The sequence below is a fragment of the Sinocyclocheilus grahami genome, unplaced genomic scaffold (genome assembly GCF_001515645.1).
Source record: "Sinocyclocheilus grahami isolate Dianchi unplaced genomic scaffold, SAMN03320097.WGS_v1.1 scaffold2113.1, whole genome shotgun sequence".
NCBI lineage: Eukaryota > Metazoa > Chordata > Actinopteri > Cypriniformes > Cyprinidae > Sinocyclocheilus > Sinocyclocheilus grahami.
In genome coordinates this window covers 9,041-10,091 of record NW_015507292.1, presented here as the reverse complement: position 1 = coordinate 10,091, position 1,051 = coordinate 9,041, and the positions used below count along the sequence as shown (strand labels likewise).

The window sequence follows — 1,051 nt, the reverse complement described above, 5'->3', positions numbered from 1 at the left end:
AACGGTATTTGATGTGTTTCTTATTTCTCTTTAAACATAGACTGTTTCAGAAAGTGTATCAGCGAATAATTATCATAAAACTTATAGTTCATAAATTTATCACAGTATTGTTTTTCTCGTTGCTAAAAATATTTACAAGATATTTTGGTCATATCTTTTTTCCCTAAAAATGCAGTATTTTGATTTATTTTATTTACTATCAGGTTTCAGTATGAAACATTAGATCCAGATTTACAGTCTCACAGGAACCACAAGCATTTTACAGACAGTCTCCTGCAGATCTTCCAGGTAATAAAACATTTTCAAGAATATTTAATAATGATAATAAATATGTTATTAAATAAGAGTGTGACAAATTTTATTTCTCGTTTTTCTTTTTAAGAACCCATAAAATAAGAATGAGAACCTATTTTAATTCATATTTACAGCTAATTAACATTTGTCTCAACTTGACCAGACGTCGTGAATCACAGGAGATACAGGTTGAGTGCACAAATGTGTTTGAAGCACCTGAAGAAGACGAGCAGATCAGAACTGTACTGACAAAAGGAGTTGCTGGCATCGGAAAATCAGTCTCTGTGCAGAAGTTTGTTCTGGATTGGGCCGAAGGAAAAGAAAATCAAGATATCAGCTTCATATTTCCTCTTCCATTTAGAGAGATGAACTTAAAAGAGCAAGAAAAACTAAGTTTGATGGACATTATAGCTCAGTTTTTCCCAGAGACAAAAGAACTGAATCTCACAAAAAGAAATCAATTCAAAGTCCTGTTCATTCTTGATGGATTGGATGAATGTCGACTTCCTGTAAACTTTAAGGATAATGAGACGTGGTCTGATGTTTCATCACCAGCCTCTCTGGATGTTCTCCTAACGAACCTCATCAAGGGAAATCTGCTTCCTTCTGCTCTCATCTGGATCACCAGCAGACCAGCAGCTGCCAGTAAGATTCCTCCTGACTGTATCGACCGGCTGACAGAGATACGAGGATTCAATGATGCACAAAAGGAGGAGTACTTCAGAAAAAGATTAATGGATGAGAATCTGGCCAAAGA

At 35.3% G+C, this 1,051-nt stretch overlaps 1 protein-coding gene across 1 annotated transcript in view; it reads left to right on the top strand.

Moving 5' to 3' along the window:
• The window catches only part of LOC107574083 (NACHT, LRR and PYD domains-containing protein 3-like), a gene marked incomplete at both ends in the record, with an annotated part of 9,637 nt that overhangs the window by 3,937 nt on the left and 4,649 nt on the right, over positions 1 to 1,051 (top strand). Inside the window, one exon of the mRNA XM_016260554.1 lies at positions 850 to 1,009. Within this exon, the coding sequence (XP_016116040.1) occupies positions 850 to 1,009 (160 nt within the window). The remainder of the gene's footprint in view (positions 1 to 849; positions 1,010 to 1,051) is intronic.